The sequence below is a fragment of the Castor canadensis genome, chromosome 2 (genome assembly GCF_047511655.1).
Source record: "Castor canadensis chromosome 2, mCasCan1.hap1v2, whole genome shotgun sequence".
Lineage (NCBI taxonomy): Eukaryota > Metazoa > Chordata > Mammalia > Rodentia > Castoridae > Castor > Castor canadensis.
The window spans coordinates 77,253,011-77,275,658 of record NC_133387.1 but is presented as its reverse complement, the minus strand read 5'-3'; the positions used below and the strand labels follow the sequence as shown (position 1 = coordinate 77,275,658).

The 22,648-nt window shown below is 34.0% G+C and overlaps 1 protein-coding gene across 1 annotated transcript; it reads left to right on the top strand.

The window, feature by feature from the left end:
• Positions 1–720: 720 nt before the first annotated feature.
• Agr3 (anterior gradient 3, protein disulphide isomerase family member) lies at positions 721–22,023 on the top strand. Its single transcript, XM_020181285.2, has 8 exons — positions 721–859; positions 3,345–3,479; positions 6,987–7,050; positions 19,253–19,305; positions 19,814–19,890; positions 20,124–20,187; positions 20,904–20,987; positions 21,802–22,023. Exons 2-8 carry the CDS (start codon positions 3,374–3,376, stop codon positions 21,849–21,851), a joined length of 498 nt encoding a protein of 165 aa, XP_020036874.2. The 5' UTR covers positions 721–859; positions 3,345–3,373; the 3' UTR covers positions 21,852–22,023.
• The last annotated feature ends 625 nt before the right edge of the window (positions 22,024–22,648 follow it).

The following is a 22,648-nucleotide window of genomic DNA, read 5'->3' as shown; positions in this document are numbered from 1 at the left end:
AATAATAAGGAAAGAACTTGCTGCACACTGAAATTTAAATTTCTGTATCCCAAAATATGACTCTACCTTTGATTCCCCTCCCCCCAACCATTTAAAAATGTAGTCTATTCTTGGCTTTTGGGCTGTACAAAAACAAATCAACCCATATTTGTTGACCCCTGATTTAGATCATTTTAATTTAATTAACCAGAATCTAACTATTAGATAAATCTAAATAAAATTACCTTATTTGCCTGTTTTCCTGTTTTTTTACACAGTAAGATAAAGACTTTTTATAAAAAGAGTATAAGGAATAATAAAATCATGAAACTATCGAATTTTAGAACCACACTTTTATTTCCTTCTCTCTTTCTCAAAAAGAAAGAAAGAAAGAAGGGTCTTATCCTTTTAGCTATTAATTATATTCCTGTAACAGAATAACCCTTAGGAATTTCTATTTGCACAAGTCTCACAGAACTCCCATAGAGAACAATGGCACACACAGCTTCTACATTCTTTCCCTTTTCTCTTTTCTTTCTTTTTTTCCTGTGGTGCTGAAATCCAGCCAAATATCCAATTACTGTGGAAGGTGAAAGGTAGAGGAAAATGAAACACAAAGATGGTCATTGGTGTCGTTTTATGAGAACATTCCATCTTAATTTAGAGAAAGAAGAGCTTTTTCACTGTGAGAAGCACTAGTACTTCTGGAAAGAAAGAGTTTTTCAAACAAGCCTATTATTGTAAGTTTTCAGGTAACTACGCCCTTGTCTCTAAGCAGGTGGGGTTGTAGGTCAGGTGCATGTGTTGTCTCTGAATCCACACCCCTTTGTAACCAGAAACATCCAGAGTACACTTCCAACAACAGCACTCGCCAGTTCAGGTAAGCAAGCAAGGTTTCCAGATTACTGAATCCATTGCTGTATTTAAATGACCAATTTTGCTATTTAAAACTGAGGCTCTCTGTAAAAGATGGGGAAAGTAAAATGGAACTGTATTTTTCTTCTGCTACTGATCTGGATTTCCTATGCTAGTTTCATCGATTTATTCTCTATTTATATTAATTATAGTAGAACAAAATGGAATTGGCCAAAAAAGTCTCTTAAAATTATTCTAGAAGTAACAAATCATTGTTCCTTAGATTCTTTTAAGTTTTTGCCTTATTTTAAAATATAGAAATGTTTAATATAATATTTAAGTACATGGCTTAATTACTTTTGAAAAGTAAAATCCTAGTATCAGAAAATGCTAATTGACCAATGTTTATTAAAACCTAATTCCTGACATTTGGTTATGGGTTTCTCAAGTACACCAAAGTGTGTGTCCCATGTAGCTTAACCTTTCAGCAACTAGTGGTAAAAGACCAGCAGCAAGACATACCCTATTTTAGCAAGGAACACAGTGTTCATCCAAAACCAACAGTACTCAAGTTGTATTGCTTTGTCATGGAATGTAGTTAGTATCTATTTTGTATTTTATCAAACAATGTAAAATAGCAACTCAAGATTTTGATTTTGAAAGTAGAAAGTACTTGACAACAATACATGAAATTAAAAATAATTCGGTAACCACTCAACTCTAACATTGGCAGCATTAAAATAGCAAAAAGAAAAAAAATGATAAAGCTTTCCTGTCTCTTTTCTTAATGTAGATTCTACCTGCTTATCTCTGTCCCTAACACAGAGAACCCTTCTCATGCTTTCTCCACATTTTCTAACTGTTCTCTATGTTCAAGATTCTAGAAGAATCTAAAGGCAATTTTGGAGCCTCTTCTCAAGGAAAATAAACAGAAGGTCACAAAATTTTATAATATCAGCATTTTTGAGCCTCTTGAAGCTCATTCAGAGAGCTTGTAGGATTCAGGTTAAGACTCTGTCTTAAATGGTACTTAGTTCTCTCCACCACAACTTTCAACCCAAGTCTGCCCTTCCCAGTTTCAACTGTTGCATTCTCAACTAAAATCTATCCTTTATTTTGTTTCTCTTTTTTATTAGCATATAATAATTGTACAAAGGAGTTTCATTGTGATATTTTCATGGATGCATATAAGGTGCTTTGATCAAATTTACCCCCTTTATCACTTTCTTATCACCCTCCCCTGCTTCTTAAAAATTTACCTTTTCTTTGATTCAGTCTCTCAAGTATAAGATGACCAGAACTTAAGGTACGAGATGACACTCTGAAATGTTTTATGGTTTAGTAAGTTATGGGAACTTAAATTGAAATCCTTATCAGACACCATGGTTACTGTTTAACAGGTTTTTTAGTAACTGAACACAAGGAACGTAATAAATAGTTCTATGGCAGATTAGGAGAGGAAATAATGGAAATAAGGCTAACCTGGGCTAGCAAACCTTTTCAATTCAGAGAGGGACTGAAGGTACACATCACTGAAAAGTAGAAAACACTAGACTGAGAAGGATGAGAAAATGTCTAGAGAAACCTAGAATCTACCAACTTCAACACCAAGTTACTGCTGTCCTCCATGACTACAGCTGCTACTTCACATTAACTAGGATATAACAATTGCCAAGCATTTTACCAATGCCAAGTCATTGGTCATTGTGTCTTACTCATCTGAGTACACTAACTTCCACGCTTGAGCAGAATCAACAAAGAACCATTCACAACATTTTGGTGAGGTAATTTCATTATTTTGGTGGAGAAAATCACTACTAAATAACACAAGTCAACAGGAAAAATGCTTTAAAGAAACTTTAAATAAATGTGAAAGGTATCTGTACATTTCTTTCTACTCTTGTATGTATGGTTAATTTATAACAATATGACAATATTTGATCTTTAAAAAAAACTGAGTTATAATCTAAAGAACAAAAAGCTGAGTAACTGCTGACAGAATGAGGTGTGACTATAGAGGCACTGAAATACAAGACTCCTCAATATTCTCCTTTGCCTCTGGTTTCTGTTTTAAGCAGTATTTGTTCGTGGCTATTTCGTTTTATTATAGAATTCAAATGTTTTAAGCTATAAGGACCAGAAGAATGAAAAGGCAAAGAATATTTCTTGGTGCTAATATTTACCCATTTCAAGATGATTAGCAAATGTGATCTTGTTTGAGTTCCTTTGTGGGGCTGTGGAGACTACAGTGTGGTTCAGAAGCAGCACTGTGTACCTTGATTCTATTCTTTTTCAAATACATCAAACTATGACTAGGATGCCCAGAACGTAACTCTTCAACACTGAACATTTACTAAATTGATTGAATTTTTAGAAGTTCTAGGTGGTTATCCTATGTGAGATCAAAGAACAATCTGTCAGCACAAGTTTTATCCAGCTCTTAGTAAATGTCTTTTAATGACAACCTAAAGGAATCTACTCTATTCTGAAAATTATTTTCTGTTATCTAGCTGCTTTGAGGGAGTTTCTAGAAGACAGGATGTCACACTCAGCTTTGGCCCTCTGCCTCTTACTTATCACAGTTCCTTCCAACCTTGCCATGGCAATTAAAAAGGAAAAGAAACGTCCTCAGACACTCTCCAGAGGTATTGTAATTCATTTTATTTTCTAAACATAGTCATTTGGAATCCATTTTAAATACTGAGTATCTTCATCCAAAGTTTAGTTATAAAGCAAATAATGAACTGGAAAATGTTTGTTAAATATGACTTCAAAGAAACTTTTTCTAAAAACAAAAACAAAACACTTTTATTTTGAAGGGATTAGTTGTTTGAAGGGATTAGTTGGTTTAGACAGTGAATCAAACAAATCAAATAAGTAACAATTTACTGCATTTTTTTGCAGAAATAGTGGAGAACTGATTTGATATCTATAATTTTGGTAATCAGAGTCCTAGAAAATGATCATTGATTGATATGTCATAGTGGTTTCTTAAACGAAATCTAAGATTCTGCAGTCTTTTATTTATTAAGACAAGAAATTGGAATTTGGAATGATTTTATGCGAGGCTACCTAGAACTTAGCACTTTATCCCAACTCCTGATCATTTTGGCGAATCAAGACCTTGCTATGATGCTGGAAAACAGTTATGTAGTTTTAGATACCATAATCTAGATTTTCTATTGGCTATAGGTTTAAAAAATATTTCTATTTTGTACTTACTGTCAGAATTGGTTCCTGTATTTCCAGATAACAGAAATAGGAACTGAATTGCTTATTGCCACATGGTTAATTCAAAATTATGAGTATAAACACAAAGCATTTGACCACTCTATGGAATGGTAATGTGAATAGAGCAAACAATTGAGACCAGCTAAAGTATAATTCTAAATTCCAAAACACTGAGTTACTTTCTAAGTTCACTCATTTCTTAACAGATGTATTGAGTAACAGCTAAGTGTCCATCATTATTTACTTACATTAATTAATTCAACTTCAGTTTATGAATCACAAAACTATATATCTAGGAAAGCAGTATGTATTTTCCAAAAGAAATATTAAAACATGAAAATATTTTCCTAGATATAACTTATCAAATAGCTTTCTACATAAGCATAATGGTTTTAAAGCAATGAGCTCAATAACAAAGTATCAAAGACTAATCTACTCATTGCCCTAAAAACCTTTCATGACTGAGTTAAGCAGCATCAGTATTCTGTGTGCCTGCTTTTTAATGCCTATTTAAAACATTTAGCAAATTCTGTAAAAACCAATTCGAAAGTATATGGCATATTTTAAATAACCTAATGGTTCTGTTATTTTAATTATTAAGGATTTATTTAAATAAAGAAGATGACTGGTATTAGCTGAGAATCCCATTGTTGAGAACTGGTTTATAGTTGAGCAAGCTTTTTACTACTTATTGCAATGTAGGAAATTACAGAAAGAATGAGGCTCTGAATGAATGAGGATTAAAGGCAGGGAAAGAGAAAAGAGTTTGAGTAACATGTGTAGGGAAGCATATGTAGCCCTTTATGGCAGAGGTCATTACCAAGCAGTTAAGGAGAGAGAATGGTAAGGTGAAAAAGGAAGATTAATGGGGAAATAGTAGTAGATGAGTCAAGAAACTCACAATGACCAAAAAAATTCCTAACTTCTTTTGAATACAAAGAACTACCACGAGCCAGTCCAGTGCCTGGCATGCGGTAGATGTTCAACAAATACATGTTAAATGAACAAACAAATCTTAAAAGACAAGAAAGCGTACCTAAGGCTGCAGCAAAATTATAGTCATAAACCCACACCTTAAAGAGAGTTTAAGCTCTGTACTGCCTTGGGTCTATTGTGATTATGAGATAGATTGTATAAAAGTCAGTATAATACAATATACCTCCCTTAAGGGTAGTGAGTATTCTTGAGAGTAGGAGTTATATTATGTGCCTTTGCAATCTCAGTATCTAATAGAGTAAGATATAGGGCAGATGATACTTTAATGTTTGTGGAACTAAGTTGATATTTGCAACAGAAGATCTAAAATTAAGCAGACGCTAATCTCACTTGCTGTTTCTAAAATAACCTTTATTTAAAGCAAACTGTGGTGTGAAGATATCATACCAATGAAAAACTGTTACTTTAAAATAATAGTGCAGCCACTTTAGAAAACAATCTGGCAGTTCCTCAAAAAGTTAAACAGTTGCCATTTGACTCAGCAGTTCCACTCCTAGGTAGATTTCCAAGTGAAATAAAAACATATCCACTCACAAACTTGTACACATATGTTCATGACATCATTGTTTATAAAAGCCAAAAAGTGAAAACAACCCAAATGTCCTTCAACTGATAAATGAAATGTGGTATATCTATACTGTGGGATAATATTCAACCATAAAGAAGGAATTAAGTATTAACACACGACCCAACATGGATGAACCTTGAAAACATTATGCTAAGTGAAAGAATTTTGTCATAAAAGACCACATACTATATGACTCCATTTATATGAAATGTCCTAAATAAGTGAACTGTAGAGGCAGAAAATAGATTAGGAGTTTCTTAGAATTGGAGGAGTTGGGGAGAATAGGGGCAGGTGATAACTAAAGAATGCAGGGTTTAATTTGAGGTGATGAAATGTTCTAAAATTGATTGCAGTGATGTTTGCATCACTCTCGGAATATACTAAAATGATGTACACTTTCAATGGGTAAGCTTTGTTGGTGTGGTAATTATATTTCAATATAGTTGTTATCAAAGAACAAATAAAGAATACAAAACAAACAGCAAAAATAATGGAGATATGTTTGTCTTATTTCATAATGCTACTTCATGTTCCTCACTATCATTTCTCCATGATATCAAAACCAGAAACTGCAGCCTGCCAATATTTAAAATGAAGTGAAAACCTGGCTCCAAACGGGCCTCTAAAATTTCTACTTTCACATTAATTCAATCTTTCTCATTCATAGTCTGAGCTAATTTCTAAAAATAATCCACAATATTTCTGAGTGTCTTGTGCATTCTACTTCTGGATGGTCTTTTTCCTTCATCTCCAAGACACATTCCCAAGTACTTACATCTCTTCTTTATAGCTAATGAGTTCTCATTGTCTATTTTCTCTTCTACTCTGGATGTCTCCAAAAGCACCTGTGTTGTACTATGATGAAATTCCCACACCAGAATTTTTTCCAAGTAAGAACTCAAAGGAAAACCTGGAATTCCCATTTCCCACAGTATGTACTGCCTTAGAAGAAGTCAGCATCTCTTGGCACTCAGGATGCAAAGAATGGACTGCAGTGATGTCCAAAGGATTCCTGACAGCTTTACAAAGAGTACACAAAGCTTTGTGCATATTCTGAAAGCCAGAGCTTCTGCATGATCCAAAGATGTCTTTCAGTCACCATTAATCATAATGATATTTATTAAGTATTTACTGGGTTCAAGGCCACGGGCTTTCAGGTTTGAATCATAGTCCCAAATCCTGCAAATGACAATCTGAGAGGGCACTAGTGTAAGTGAATATCCTTTACACCCTAAGTCAGCTCAGGGCTTGATAGCTTAGTTAAACATTTATAGATAGACATCTGCATGTCAGATACCCATTTCAGAGCTTTTCTGTGGTCCTGGATTAATGCTCTGATTTCTCTCTTCTATTTCAGGATGGGGAGATGACATCACTTGGGTACAAACTTATGAAGAAGGTCTCTTTTATGCTCAAAAAAGGTAAAATACTTCTCAGTTAATTTTAACAGATCATATAGATGTCTCATAGAAGAATCCAAAACGGGCTTGTCAGCCTTTGAAATGATGTCTTAGGTATTTGCTTTGCTGTTGTATGCTGCTTGGACTAATAGTTGCTATTAGAATTTTTTTCTTTTGTAAATGCTACAACATAGCCTCAGCACAAAAATAAAAACAACAAAACCAATAACTAGTCCTGAGGCAATTTTCAATAAATACTTACTATGTGTTTGAAAAAAAAAGAATGAGGTTTTTAAATTTTAAATTAGCTCAAAATATCTTTGTATTAATTTCTTCATTACCTAAGATAGCTTTTGAATATAAGATATAAATATAAAATAGCATCACCACTTATTAGTACAGACTTAAGCAGGAAATTTGCTTATAGCACAAGTCTTCCAGCTTGTCTAATCAACAGATCAAGTAGGAGAGCTTTCTTTAAAATTCATCATCAAAATCAGTCAAGTAGTCATTTAGTGTCCACTGATGTGTGCCAGCCACTGTTACAGGATCAAAGCCCCAAAGTGACATGATTTTTATATTTAAAAAGTTACTAAATCTTAGACTTGAGATTTAGCTCAGTGGTAGAGTACTTGCTTAGTATGCACCAGCCCCGTGTTCAAACTCTAATGCTACAAAAAAGAAAGGGGAAAAAAACCTACTAAATCTTTGAAAGAATCATATTTTTTTCTAAATTTCTGCAAAAGTTTATTAAATATCTAAAGAACATTCAATTCTGATACTCTTTTAAAAAGAATATTCCAAATTAAATGAGAATTGAGTTAAACACTCTCAAAACTGGAAAATATTACAAAAAAGAAATGTAGAAAATAATCCCATTTCTAGATATGAATGGAACAAACAGTATATCATCAAAATATGGCCAGTAAAACACTTAAAGACCATGCCCTGACAAAATGAGGTTTAGTCTGGAAATTCCAGGATGATTAAAGAGTAACACATTTATTAATTAAAATAATTTAATATTTATAAAGAGACAATCCATATATTTACCTCTATAAATGCTAATATATAACATATAATATAACATCTATGCTTGAATTTTTTGAAAACTTGCATTTAAAAATATTAATGTATTTAAATTGAACCTAATAAGGAAATATCCATTCCAGAAAAAAAAAAATAGGCCAACGTCATGCTTATGGGAAAGCAAATAGAAGTTTGAACAAGACAAGGATGTCTATAATCAACACAACTATTAGCATTGTCCTGGAGGTGTAAACCAGAGAAATTGTGTGAAAAAGAGTAAAAGTACAAAACTTGGAAAGGGAAAGGGACAAGTACCTTTATTTGCACATGATGGTTGTATACATGAAAAACTAATGGTAACCAACAAAAGAAATATGTAGAGCTTAGTTATGAAAACTCAGGTTACATGAGAATAAATTCACATATAGAAGTCAATAGCACTTACATACAGAAAATCACATTCAAATGTCATTTTAAATGGCAACCAAATAGTTAAGATACCCCAGAATGAATTTGACAGAAACTGTACAAAAACTAAATGAACCTAAATGCACTACATGAGAAAAAAATTATAAACCAATGGGAAGAATTATTGTATTCTTGGACGGAGAGATTTAACATCATAAATGGCTATTCTCTCTACATTCAAAAGAACTTAAATAACTTTCCTCAAGAACTTTTTAAAAGATGATTCTTAAATTGAAGTGAAAAAATAGATATGAAAAAAATGGAAAAATAGACATCTAGAAAGAAATCAGTAGAAATCAGACCTTAATTTGTATTAAATATTTTTAAAGTTGTACTAAAATAGTATGCTACTGGTAAATGAATAGAATAAAATGAAGAATATGGGATTAATATGATTGAATGTAAGATCTCCAATCAAAAGATACAGATGGAAAGAAGAAGATATGAAATGTTGGGGAAAGATGTGATATATATATATATATATATATATATATATATATATACACTAGATCTGAAGAGAGAGAAAGATCCTAATATCATAATAGTAGGAAACTTCCAATACCCCAATTTTAGCCATAGGTAGATTACTCAGACAGAAAAATCAATAAAGAAACATTGGACTTAAACGTCACGTTAGACTGAATGGATCTAACAGACACATGCAGAACATTTTCACCCAATAACAACAGAAGATACATTTTTTTTTCTCAAGTGCACATGGAACATTCTCCAGGATAGATCATGTTAGGGCACAAAAGAAGTCTTAAAAATTTTCAGAAGATCTTTTCTGATGATAGTAGTATAAAGCTAGAAATCAACAGGAAGAATTTCAGAAACTCCCCAAATATACAGAAAGTAAATAATGTGTTCATAAATAACCAAGGAGTCAAAAAAGAAATTAAAAAGGAAAATTAAAAATATCTTGAGGCAAATATAACACACTGAAATGTATGTAACTCTGCAAAAGCAGTTCTAGGGAAAGATTATAGCAATAAATGTCTCTATTAAGAAAGAAGAAAATCTCAAATAAACAACGTAATATTATGCTTTAAAGAACTAGAAAAACAAAAACCAGCTAAGACCAAAATTAATAATAAGAAGGGAATAATAAAACTCCGAGCAGACATAAGTGAAAAAGAAACTAGAAAAACACTAGAAAAGACCAGTGGAAGCAAGAGCGGGTTTTTTTGTGTGTGTGTGTGACAAAATAAACAAAATCAACAAAGTATTAGGGTGACCAACTATGAAAAAGGGAAAAGAGTCAAATAAGTAAATAAAATCAGAAATGAAAAGGGGTATATTACAATGGATGTCACAGAAATACAAAAAACCTACTATGAGCAATTGTATCTAACAAATTTGGTAACCTAGATGAGGCAGATAAATTTCTACATACGCAAAAGCCTACCAGACTGAATTACAAAGAAATCAAAAATTTGAATAGATGAATGATTTTATTCAGAAAATTTTTAAAAATCTCCCATCAAAGGGAAGTCCAATATCTGATGGTTTCACTGATGAATTCTACTATACTTTTAAACAGGAATCAATGTCAACTCTCAAACTTATCCAAAACACTAAAAAAAGAGATAGTATTTCTAAAGCCATTTACCAAGGTCATCATTAACCTGGTACAAAGTCAGACAAGAGCACTACAAGAAAAGAAAGAAAATTTCAAGTCAATATCTGAGGTGAACACATACACAAAAATCCTCAAAAAAACCACTAGCAAAGTGAATTCAACAGCACATTAAAAGAATCATTTACCATGATCAAAGTGGCACTTATCCATGGGGTGCTTAGATAATTTAGTATATGCAAATCAGTCAATGTGATACATCATATTAACAAAATGAAGGACAAAAACCATATGACCATGTCAATACATACAGAAAAGTATCTGAGAAAATTCATAATTTAAAAACTCAACAAATTAAATATAGAAGGAATGTATCTCAACACAATGAAGTCCATATGATGACTCCAGAGCTAACATGTTTGGTAGTGAAAAGGTGAAAGTTTTTCATGCAAGACCAGGAAGAAGACAAGCATGTCCACTCTCACCACTTCTGTTCAACATGGTATTACTGGAAGTTCTTACTTCCAGTAATTAAGCAAGAGAAAAAGGTAAAGACAGCTAAATAAGAAAGGAAAAGTTAAGTTGTTCTGTTGGTATAAAACATGATAGAAGAGAGGGGGAAGGGGGGAGAAATGACCCAAACAATGTATGCACATGTGAACAAATTAATAAAAAAAAGATAGAAAACCCTAAAGACTCCACCAAACACTGTAAGAACTAATAAATGAATTCAGTAAAGTATCAGGATACAAAACCAACATAAATCAACAGTGTTTCCATACTCAACCATGAACTAACCAAATAAGAAAACAATTCCATTGGCAACAACTATTTCCTACCCAACCCCTCCCAAAAAAACCTTAGGAATAAATTTGACCAAAGAGGTGAGCTGAATGTGAGGGTGGTCTGGCTGGGTCAACTGTCATCCATCCCAAATGATCAACAGGTTTGATTCAGCTAATATGGCTGACTAGACAGGTGTCCCCTTCCTTCCTCACCATTCCATATGTGTCTCTCCTAAAGCTATCTGTAGTGGAAGAAGATAACCTTCCCGGTAGAGGAGCACTGTTCTTTGGCCAAAGATATGTGAGTAGCTGTGCTCTCCTGTTAGAACCTCTAAATAAGCACTCAAGGAGGTGAACTATCTATGCACTGAAGACTATAAAATATAGATGAAGGAACTTGAAGAGAATTCAAAGAAATGGAAAGGTATTTTTTTAAGTGGGAAATATTATTTCCAACAATATGGATGAGCCTAGAAGATTTCATTAGGTGAACTAAACCAGGCAGGTAGAGACAAATGCCATATGATCTCACCTATACATGGAATCTAAAAAACCTGAATTTATTGAAATAGAGAGTAGAATGGTGGTTACCAGAAGCTGAAGCGGCCTAGGAAGTTAGATGGAAAAGGACAGATGCTGGGCAACTTGTACAAAGCTACAGTCGGAGAGGAGGAATAAGTTCTGAAGTTCTATTGCACAGCAAATGTGACTACAGTTAATAATGATAATGATAATATATTTCAAAATAGCTAAAAGAGAAGGTTTAAAATATTCTCACTTCTAAGAAATGGCAAGTATTTGAGGTGGTGAATATGTAAATTCACATAAATGACCAATACATTTATGAAAAAATTTTCAGTGTCAGTTGTCATAAGGAAAATGCAAATAAAAGCAACAATGATTTATGGTTTTAATATCACCTCAAACCTTTAGACTGGGTATTGTTAAAAAGATTAAAAGTAAGAAGTACTGCCAAGGATGTAGGGAAAAGGAGACCTTTGTATATGATTGCTGGGAAAATGGCTTGGTATAGTCATTATGGAAAACAGGATGAGTGTTCCTTAAGACATTGAAAATAGAACTACCTATGATCCCATGATCTTACTTTTGGGAATATAGCCAAAGGAAATGAAATCAAAATATGTAAGAGATATCCATAATCCTGGGTTTACTTCAGCATAACTCATGATAGCCAAAATATAGAACCAATATTGAGTGTCTATCAATAAATAAAGAAAATATACATATACACCATAGAATATTTTCAGTATTAAAAAAAATGAAATCCTGTAATTTGTGACAACATGGATGAATATGGAGGATTTTGTGTTTTTAAAAATAATCTAAGCACAGGTAGACAAATACTCCATGATCTTACTTGTATGTGGAATCTAAAAAGGTCAAACACAGAGAAAAAAAGGTAAAATCTTGGGTACCAGTGACTGGGAGTGGGAAGAAGCAGGGGAGATATTTATCAAGGACACAAAATTTCAACTAGACAAGAAGAATACATTCAAGAGAGGTATTATACCCAATGGTGACAATAGTTAACAGTAATATACACTTGAAAATTGCTGAGAGAAGGTTTTGAGTGCATATGTTTAAAAGCTTGATATTGTAAATCAAAACAACATATTATATGTCATAAGGTGCCAAAAACATACGATGGAGAAAAGACAGCCTCTTCCACAAATGTAGCTGGGAAAAGTGGCTATCTGCCTTCAGAAAACTAAAACTAGAACCATGCCTATCACCCTGTACTAGTATCAACTCAAAATGGATCAAGGACCTTAATATCAGACCTGAAACTCTGAAGTTATTACAGGAAAGAGCAGGGAATATTCTGGAAGCAATAGGTATAGGCAAGGACTTCCTCAATAGAACCCCAGCAGCTCAGCAACTTAAGAGAAAGAATGAACAAATGGGACTACATGAAATTAAAAGGCTTCTGCACAACAAAAGAAATGGTCTCTAAACTGAAGAGACCACCCACAGAGTGAGGGAAAATATTTGCTAGCTATACATCAGACAAAGAAATGATAACCAGAATATATAGGGAACTCAAAATACTAAACTCCCCTCAAATCAATGAACCAATAAAGAAATGGACAACTGAACTAAACAGAACTTTTTCAAAAGAAGAAGTCCAAATGGTCAATAAACACATGAAAAAATGCTCACCATCTCTGGCCGTAAAGGAAATGCAAATCAAGACCACACTAAGATTTCACCCCACCTCATTAGAATAGCTATCATCAAAAACACCACCAACAACAAATGTTGGCAAAGATGTGGGGAAAAAGGAACCCTCATACACTTCTGGTAGAAATGTAAGCTAATACAACCATTATGGAAAACAATATAGAGGCTTCCTAAAAAACTAAACATAAATCTGCCATGTGATTCAGCAGTCCCACTCCTAGGGATATACCCAAAGGAATGAGACTCTGGTTACTCCAGAGGCACCTATATACCCATGTTTACTGCAGTGCTATTCGCAATAGTCAAGTTATGGAAACAGCCAAAATGCTCCACTACTGACGAATGGATTAAGAAAATGTGATATTTATACACAGTGGAATTTTACTCAGCCATGAAGAAGAATGAAATCTTGTCATTCACAAGTAAATGGATGGAACTGGAGAACATCATCTTAAGCGAAGTCAGCCAGGCTCAGAAGACCAAAAATCGTGTTCTCCCTCATATGCAGTGATATTATTGGACACGGGTCACACGCTAAGGGAAGAACACATACAGGAGGAATAGGGAAAGGTAGGAAACCCCAAACTTGAAAGTGTTTGATGTGCCCACTGTAAAGGAGCTAATATAGTAACCTTAAACTGACAGAGGCCACTATGGGAAGATGACTGGGAAATAATGAAGAGGTCTGGTAGAGATGAATCAATTTGTGTAGTAATACACATGTGCATGAAAGCAATGCTAGGAATCTCTCTGTATAGCTATCCTTATCTCAAACTAGCAAAAATGCTGTGTCTTTCTTATTATTGCTTATGTTGTCTCTTCAACAACATTGAAGAAGAGGGCAGAACAGGTTTCTGCCTGGAAGTGAGGGAGTGGTGGGCAGGGAGAGGATATGGCCCAAACAATGTATGCACATATGAATAAATGAATAAATAAACCAAAAAACAGAAAGAAGAAAAAGAAACCCAACATATTATATGCCAAAAATAGAAATAACTTTCATATAAATATACGCAATTTTTCTTATCAATTAAATAATCTGATAATACAGGAATTTTTATATGATGAAGTGTTATTTTAAATCAGAGGTAGGAGACATAGATTGTGTAACAATTAGGATTGGAGAGTAGTTAGCAGCCATCTGGGAAAAAATAAATAAGTTTATATCTCACACATTTATACCAAGCAGGTTACAAGATTTAATTATACATATCAAACAATTAAGGTGCTAGAAGACACTATTGCAAAAATTTTATTTAAGTTCTTAGAATAAGGGAGGACTAAGATTAGGGTGACACAAGACAGGAGCCTTGATGCATAAATAAAACTATAGTTTTTACCTTGGAGGCTCCCCTTGTCCCACCTCAGTCCTGCCTGACAGGCTTATGACCAAGGAGAGAAAAGGCTCACAATAAACTACTGATACTTACCATTACATGCATTTTCTGTATAACTAAAAACTTACCACAAGCCAAGAAAGAGAGAGAGAAACCACAGAGAGAGAGAGAGAGAGAGAGAGAGAGAGAGACAGAGAGTATCAGAGAGAGAGAAACAGAGAACTGCAAATATATCACAAGGATGAATTTCTCTACTAAAAAAAAATTCTTAAAAATTAATAAGAGAAAGTTCAACTCAATAGAAAAAATGGACAAAAGATATGATACTTCACAGGACAGAACAGTATATAACTCAAACATATGAGAAGGATTGACTATTTTAGAAAAAACACGTTAATTTCTCTTTCATCTATTAGATTAAAATTTTTAAAAACAATAATCAATTTTTCTGAAAGTAAATAAAGACATTACCTTTTACAATACCAGAGAGAATATAAATTGGTAGAGCTTCTATGAAAAATACATAAATGTACACACTCCTTCATCCAGAAATTCTACTTCTGGAAATTCCTTCATAAATATACATACCCATGTGCAAAATTGTAAGTAAATAATTGTCTGTTCACCAAATACATGCTTGTAGAAATGAAAATGTGCAGAAACAATGTAAAAATGGGAGCTTGGAAACAATTTGAGTACCCATTGTTAAGGGAATTAATTAGATAAAATGCATCCATTTAACACTGTGCCATATAGAAGAACAGTGGAATATAGCTAAGATAAAGTGTCAATCTTTGTGTACTAGTCTTTGTAGTTTTATTTATTTATTTATTTTTGAGATGGGATCTTGCTAAGTTGCCCAGGCTAGCCTACCTTAGTCTCCCTCATAGGTGTGTTTCAGGTGTACACCTTTGCTTCTGGCTTTATGCTTCTTAAAAAGAAAGTAATATATATCCAAACATGTGCACAGACATGCAGACATGCATGTGCATAAATGCAACATAGATACATGTTCAAGATAATGACCTGAAAATCTCTGGAACAAAACATATACAAAGCAGCAACACTGCATACTTTTGGAAGATAGCAGTGGAAGGAAGAATTTTACCTTTTTGACTTCCTATTTTAAACCAACCAAATTTGTAATTGATTTTAAAAGAAAAAATGTACCATTTGAAAAGACAGCTCTCCAAATGATGCTAAGCAGCAAGGCCTTTGCAGCCTCTGATTTTAAAGAGTCTCAAAAGTACAGCTACCAAATGATACTCTTTGCCCAGACTTAGTTTCTCACAATATGAAGTGTGAGTTTATGAGGTTTTTAGATCAGGGACCACCTGTTTTTATGTGGTGTGCTAGCTAAGAACAATTTTTATATTTTTAAATTTTAAGAAAAAAATGATATTTATGGAATGCAAAAATTTCATGAAATTCAAATTTTAGTGTCCATAAATAAAGTTTTGCTGTAACACAGCCATGCTCATTTTTATACATCCTTTATGGGTGTTTTGTGTGGTAATGGCATCATTTAGCTGCAAATGAGACGACATGGCTGTAAACCCTTAAATATTTTCTATCTGATCCAACTAAAAAGAAAAAATTGGAACCTTCTTTTAACTATTGCTACTTTAACTTCTGCCAAAAAATACTCCTGTGCTTTTCATGAAATGGAAGAGTGTCTTGACTGGAATGTGTAAACAGCTATTCACAGATGAACTGTGAAGAATGAGTCTTTCATGTTCCTGGTAAATTTTCCCTTGCACTCTAACTGCCCAGAAATCTGATGCCAGAGTTAGTTTGCCAAGAGTTACTTCTGTCTCTTTTCCTAAACATTGCTGTCCTTGTTTCCAGTTGTTGTGTAGGTGCTGAGGGGAATGGTAGCAGTTCATGTAAACAGAATGACCCACACACCTACACTGACCTAGTCTCAGGTATCTATGTCACCCACACCCACATAGCTCAAGCAGAAAGTGAGTTATCTAGTAGAAAAATTATAGGTTGATGCTTAGAAGGTCTGAGTTCTAGACCTGCCTCTAAAAACCTATACTTTATCAGATCTTAAAGTCTGTTTTCTTTTAAACCTATGAGTTCGACACTGTTGATAAATAGCAGCTTTCTAACTATATTATAAATCTTAAAAGGTAAGTCAGAGGGCTTATTCTTATCCAAATTTAATTATATTCCAAGTTTGAGGGTTAAATAAAATTATTAACAATTCAAAGTTTCTATTTAACACTTATCGGGACTAAAAAAATCTTGGCTACAGCACAGGCATATGTAATCACAGCATTTTGTATAGTTACCTGCATTAGATGTTTTTTAAAGACTTATGCTGAATCTGTCCCCTTTGATGCTCACAATTTTCTCAGCATCAAAGATACATTTTAAAAATCATCCTATGTACCTGTCTTAGTCTGCACTGTGTTGTTATAAAGAATTAACTCAAGCTAAGAATTAACAATTGAGTCTGCATCAAATTGTAATGTTTCTGCATATCAAAAGAAATGGCTACCAGAATCAAGAGACAACCCACAGAGTGGGAGAAAATCTTTGCCAGCTATTCAACAGATAAGGGATTAATATCTAGAATATACAAAGAGCCAAAAGATAAACAAATAATCCAACCAATAAATGGGCAAATGAATTGAATAGACAGTTCTCAGAAGAAGAAACACAAATGACTAATCAATATATGACATAATAAATAATATCCTTAACCATAAAGGAAATATGAATCACCCCAGTCAGATTGGCAATCATGAAGAAAACAAACAACAAATGCTGGCAAGGATGTGGGAGAAAGGAACCCTCATACACTGTTGGTGGGAATGTAAACTAGTGTAATCACTATTGAAATCATTATGGTGGTTCCTCAAAAACTAAAAGTACACTTACCTTCTGACCCTGCCATACTACTCTTGGGCATATATCTGAAGGAGTGTGAATCAACACGCAATAGAGATACCTGCATACCCAAGTTTATTTGCAGCTGTCTTCACAATAACCAAATTGTGGAATCAGCCAAGGTGTACAACAACCAATGAATGGATAAGAAAATATGATATATTATATATACATATATATGCAATATCACTCAGCCATAAAGAAAAATGAAATCATGTCATTTGCAGGAAAATGGATGGACTGGAGATCATCATGCTGAGTGGGATAAACCAGGCTCAAAAAGCCAAAAATCATAAGCACTCACCATTTGTACAACCTAGACCTAAGATGATGAGCAGGAGGATAATGATGATGGGGCAGGAATGTATATGGGGGACTGTCTTGGGGTGATCAGCAGGAGGAAGGAGGGAGAAGGGAAATGATGCTGAGGGGTGAAGAGGATGGAGGTGTGCTTCATACACACATATGAAGACAGCATAATGAAACCCACCAAACACTGTTTCAAAGAGAGTGGGAAAGAAAGAAAGGGGAAAAAGGACTAAAGTGGGGGAAAGGATAAACTTGTTCAAGGTACACCATAAACACGTATAGAATTATCACAATGAAATCCCTTTGTATTATTAATGTATGATAATCAAAAAGAAAAAGATTTAAAAATAGTAGCTTAAGCTGGGTAATTGTAAAGAAAAGAGGTTCATTTAGCTCACAGCTGTGGAGGTTCCAGAACATGGCACCAGCACAGGCTTGGCAATGATGAAGCCCCAGTGGCAGATGGTATCACTTGCCATGAGTGCATACAGAAGAGAACTCAGAGGTTCCAGGCCACTTACAACATATTCCTATGCAAACAAATACAGGACCAGGAGACTGGACCCACTCCCATGCAACAGTATTAATACATTCCTGAGGGAACCCCCAGGACCCAATTACCTTCCACTAGGGCTCACCCATAAAGGTTCTCCTACCTCAACACCACCACACTGGGGACCAAGCTTCCAGCACATAAACCTTTGGGAACAAACAATAACAATATCTGAATCATAATTCTTTGTCCCTTGCTATAGTTAATGTTCTCATTTTTCTCTTAATCTGAAGAGTAGGAAATAAGTTAGCTATTTGAGAGGCAGAAATAGGAAGATTGTGATTTGAGACCAGCCCAGGCAAAAAGTTAGTAAGAACCTATGTAAAAAACAAGCAGGCATGGTGGTTCACACCTGTAATCCCAGCTATTTGGGAGTAGTAGGTAGGAGGATCAAAGTCTGAGGCTAGGCCCAGGCAAAAAAACATAAGACCCTATCTGAAAAATAATTAATTCAAAAAGGCTGGGATGTTGTTAAAGTGGTAGAGTGTAAGCCTAGCAAGCACAGGGCCCTGTGTTCAAACCTTCAAAAACGTATGGACAGAGAACTCTCATTTAGGTTGTTTGAAAAATGTAGATTGGCACTAGAATAAAAGGACATGAAAATAGTTGAATAGTGCTAGCCACTTTGTAAAAACTTAAAAAGCAAAATGAAAAAATTGACTCTTTTGAAATCATGTACCAACTATTCATTGGAAAAGATATCCCATGATGTCTGGAGATATAATTGATTTTTATCTAATTACTCTGTAGTGTACATAAAAATCGTCTCCTAAATTTATTATACTACAGTTCCAGGATCCCCACACCCAGTAATTCTTATTGCGTGAATCTGAGATGGAGCATAGGAATTTACATTTCTAATATGCTTCTTGGTAATACTCATTCATCAAGAGAGTTCTGGGGCCACATATTGAATGGCACTGCAATAGATCCATTGCTATGATTTATAAATCCTGGATTTTTAAGTCTAATCTAAGGTATCAAAACTTTACATTTAATCCCATAGTGGACTTTGACTCAATGTTAATCACTTATCTAATTCCACCCTTTCTTTGTTTAGTAACAAGCCACTGATGGTTATTCATCACTTGGAAGATTGTCCATACTGCCAAGGTAATTTTACCTCATGAGGTTTTATTATATGTCTAAAATATATGAGTCGTTAAGAAGGTGCTCAGCAAATCCCATTTTAAAAAAGACAACTGCAGAGTGCCACCATTTTACAAAGATGCTCAAAGACTACCATGATTATTAGTAATCTACTAAATATGTATCTATTACATGCCCTATGGAATGTGATATCCCTCTTCTTCCCACACACAAAAAAAAAGGCAAAGTGGGAAAATTTACTGAAGGAAGTTGTTTCAACAAATGAGTCGATGAGCTGCATGAAACTATAGAACTAGTGTCTTTGTTAATGTGATTATCTATTAACGCCTCCATGGACAAATTCTGTCACTCACTGCTTCCCAATGAGGGACTAAGTGGCAAAAGGCAAGAGAACTGTTTTACACTCAAATTGTTAATGCAAATGCATGCAAAATACTAGCTTTATTTTGCTATGTTATAGTGAAGATGTCTTGATACTCAAAACTAACTGGCATTTTGTTTTCTTTCACAGCACTAAAAAAGGTATTTGCTCAAAATGAAGAAATACAAGAAATGGCTCAGAATGATTTCATCATGCTGAATCTTATGGTACGTGAACTCGTTGTTTTCTTAATATCAAAATTTAATGGAAAATTTGAATGCCCCCTCTTTTCCTATTTTCAAAACACACCAAGCTAAGTATTGGTTGACATACAATATTACATAGAGTTGTAAAAAGTCAAAATGCACAACATATTAAAAATCTAGTTTACTTAAAATATTTTATACTAACTTAAAAATAATACAATCCAATAACATTCATTTCTTTCTTCTGCTGCTAGCATGAGACCACTGATAAAAATTTGTCACCAGATGGGAAATATGTGCCAAGAATCATGTTTGTTGGTATGTGTGTAGTTTCATTTTATCAGATTACAAAACTGGTGGATCTTAGCCCGCTTGCTTTTATTTGTTCTGAAATGCTAGCTCAAGCACTATTATTTTTAAGCAGAAGTCATTCTAACCCAATCAAAGCATGCTCCTCTTAGTTCTATAGTTAAGATTCACTACATTATTTGTAAATTTAAAAAATAGTTTTAAAAAGCAACTTGTGCTATTAAATCAATATCCCTATGCTCTTTCAGTACAGTGCTCCAAACTAGATTAACAGATTGGCAAACTAAGAGGAAAATCTAGGCTGATTTACCATGAATTCACATGTATGAAAATTAATTTTGCTTATAAATTTGCTTGGTATTTGTTTTAGAATAAGAGAAACAAAATGATTTTCAGATGTTTATGGCTCAGACTAGTTGCTGTCAAGAATGACTCTCAAAGGCTATTTGATCTCCCCCGGAGTGGAGAGTTTGGTCCAGTGGATTACTGAAGAGGTCCAGGCTGCAGCCCCAGGATAGGAGGTCATATCCAGCTTCCCCAAAGGCTGTTCACACTGCCAGAGGATGTGGCCAAGGAGTATCATGGGCCAGGGTTAAGCAGTATGCTCCCCGTGATTACCAATTTTATCAATATATAATGATTACTTTTTATTAGTATTGATGTTAATACAGCAGTCTCTTGACATGTTAAATAATATTTTAGTGTCTTGGTTTCTTTCTTGGCAGACCCTTCTCTCATGGTCAGAGCTGATATAACTGGAAGGTACTCTAATAGATTGTACACATATGAACCTCAAGACTTGCCAGTATGTAAGTATTCATAAGTTACCCTGGGCAGTGGTGATAGCTGGCCACTGACTATTAAAATGGTCAATGACAGCTAATATTAGTGTTATCCACAACCCAGAATCACTGGGGCTGCTGGTGGTGTTTAAAATGCAAACTCCTAGCTCCCACTGGGGTACCTCAATCTCTGTTTTAACAGCAATACCTATGAATTCTTATGGTCAATAAATTTTGAGACCACTAAAAAGAACTAGTACACATTAAAATGACACAAACAATAACAGAGATAAACAATTCTCCTGGTATCAGAAATCGTAGAAATCGACTTCCTCCAATGATAAAAATGTAATAATTTTACCTTTCTTTAATACCTATAAGCAAGAAGGTATAGACTTAGAATGTCAATCTATTGAATGATATTTAATGATATTTAACAGACAACTATGCCTCGCAGATCCAGCAATATGAGATCAGTTTAATAACTGATTAAAAAGAAATCAAAGGATTGAGGGTATGGCTCAAGTGGTAGAGTGCCTGCCTACCAAGAGCAAGGCTCTGAGTTTAAACTGCAGTACTGCCAAAAATAAAGAAAAAGGAAAATAGATATTCCTCAAAATTCCTCTGACAAAATTGTAAAGAAATTTGATCCACCAGTTCTGACTGGTATTATTCCTAAGTTTACATTTTTATCACAATATTCTTTAACATCACTAATTAATTCCCATGTTTTCAAAGCTATTAATTTAAATGGACCAATTTCAGATCCTATGGTAAATAGACCAAAACACTTGATGCTTTCATTTATTAATAACACAATATACTTTTCCTCTTATTTCAGTGATAGAAAACATGAAGAAAGCATTAAGACTTATTCAATCAGAATTATAAGGATGATGGAAAATGCCTCCAATTATAAGGGGTCAAGTGTCATGAAGAAAACCTTTGGCTCACTGACAAATACTAATGCTGTAACGTTACAACATTATTTAAGTGTTTTAATGTGTTTGAGACATTCTTATGAAAGTAAAATATTACAATAAATGCTATTGAAACCTGAACATAAAAATACAGTGGTTTGATTTCTGCCAGCATCATATCAAAGAAAGCTTGTCATAGTCAAGAGTTATGGTAGAAATGGAAGGGATTAAATAAGAGGTGTCTGTCTTGGTTGCTTCTATTTTCTTACCTCTCATTCATTCTGTCAACTAATCGCATTTTAATTTTGGCCTCTCCACAATGTCAAACCTGAGAGCATAAGTCATAAATAATCTCCATGGTACCAAAGCAAATAGACGTATCTCTTTTCACTTCTTACTTGAAATTTCAGCAGCATATTTCAAATTAAACCACTTTCCTCCTTTAATTAAGATAAATGTTTAAAACCTAGTTACCATAAATCTAAGGTATATTTTTAAAACTCAACTACATGTTTTCCTTAATTTAATTATTGAGCTGAAACTTTAAAATGCTTAGTATTTTAAGAAAAGTGTAGCTGCCTCAGGAAGACTGAAGACTTTCTCCAGTTAACCAGCAGGTAATGATTCTATACCTATTCTGAAATCACCAGGTCTCCAGCTACCAAATCAGTTCTTCACTGAAAGCTTCCAGAGAGTCAGTACTTTGTCTTCAGTTCCTTCAAATAATAGCAACAATTCCTGCTAGAGGAAATGCCATAAATAGACAGG